The sequence below is a fragment of the Pinus tabuliformis genome, chromosome 4_1 (assembly GCF_031772625.1).
Source record: "Pinus tabuliformis cultivar Carrire ecotype Pingquan chromosome 4_1, CPIR1, whole genome shotgun sequence".
In the NCBI taxonomy this organism is placed as follows: domain Eukaryota; kingdom Viridiplantae; phylum Streptophyta; class Pinopsida; order Pinales; family Pinaceae; genus Pinus; species Pinus tabuliformis.
In genome coordinates this window covers 643,109,869-643,111,094 of record NC_142303.1, presented here as the reverse complement: position 1 = coordinate 643,111,094, position 1,226 = coordinate 643,109,869, and the positions used below count along the sequence as shown (strand labels likewise).

The 1,226-nt window shown below is 41.6% G+C and overlaps 1 protein-coding gene across 1 annotated transcript; it reads left to right on the top strand.

The window, feature by feature from the left end:
• The first annotated feature begins 415 nt into the window (after positions 1-415).
• On the top strand, positions 416-1,024 carry LOC149177693 (uncharacterized). The gene has a single exon (XM_089421842.1). The coding sequence runs from the start codon at positions 416-418 to the stop codon at positions 1,022-1,024; it is 609 nt and encodes a 202-aa protein (XP_089277968.1).
• The last annotated feature ends 202 nt before the right edge of the window (positions 1,025-1,226 follow it).

Below are 1,226 nucleotides of genomic sequence, written 5' to 3'. Positions count from 1 at the left end.
GATTGGCTACCGCAACTTTAATGCCAACCACAATTGGTCACATAATACTATCCCTCCCCACTTGCAAGAAACTGCCATAAATTTCGTTGAATTCAACCACTCAATGATTCAAAACCAACATCATTCTTTTTCCAACCTCCCCCAAGATCACACATTATCTCCTACCCAAAACATAGCCTTCACCACTATTTTCAGACACTTTAAAACCCCTTCGCCAAAACCCCCACACAAAATCATCATACAAGGAACAGCTGGGACAGGAAAATCCCATTTGATTAAATGTTTGCACCATGCATTTGTGGAAAACTCACCAGCAAACAAAAACCCTTTGTTGTTACTTGCACCAACAGGCGTTGCAACTTCCAACATAAATTCCCTCACAATTCATTCCGCCCTTCGTATCCCTATCCAAATAATGCATCTTCTTGAAGGCCAACCACTCGTACAACTGCAAGAGCAACTCCGTCATGTAGAGTACATTCTCATTGATGAAATGAGCTTCATTGGTCCAAGAATGCTTACTCACATTGACGATCGTCTAAGAGAGGCATTCCCTCTTCACCGAAATGCACCATTTGGTAATCGCTCAATTATCCTTGTCGGAGATTTAGGCCAGCTACCACCTGTAAAAGACATTCCTTTATACGCTGGGACATCGCATGGCACTGCACTTTGGCGCAGCTTCGACATATTCATAACACTTTCAACCGTTTTTCATCAACAAGGAGCTAGCCCGTCCCAGGTTGCTTTCCGGCAAATACTCACAAATCTCAGAAATGGAATATATACACTTGAAGATTGGCAACACCTAATGTCAAGAACAAGTTCGTCTCTTACACATGAAGAGCAACGTACATTTGAAGAATCCATGCACCTATATGCAATAAACAACTCAGTTGTTTTGCATAATAAGAAAATGCTTAAAAAATTGAACATCCCAGTAGCGCTTTGCTCTGCAGAACAACAAAGGCAGAGAACTACTACAACAGAATATGAGCATTTGCCTGCAAAAGTGCTCTTATGAAATGAACAAAAAGTTATGCTCACCAGCAACTTATGGGTACATGCAGGCCTCGTCAACGGGGCACTTGGGAAGGTCATCTCAATATTTTATTCTATTGGTTCAAAGCCCCCATAATTACCATCCTTCATGGTTGTCGACTTTATACAATACAAAGGAACACCATGGGACATTTCACACCCAACATATGTACCCATTTCTCCCA

Bases quoted from the DNA above. Each gene is read 5' to 3' on its own strand.
- LOC149177693 (XM_089421842.1), top strand. From the start codon at position 416: ATGCATCTTCTTGAAGGCCAACCACTCGTACAACTGCAAGAGCAACTC.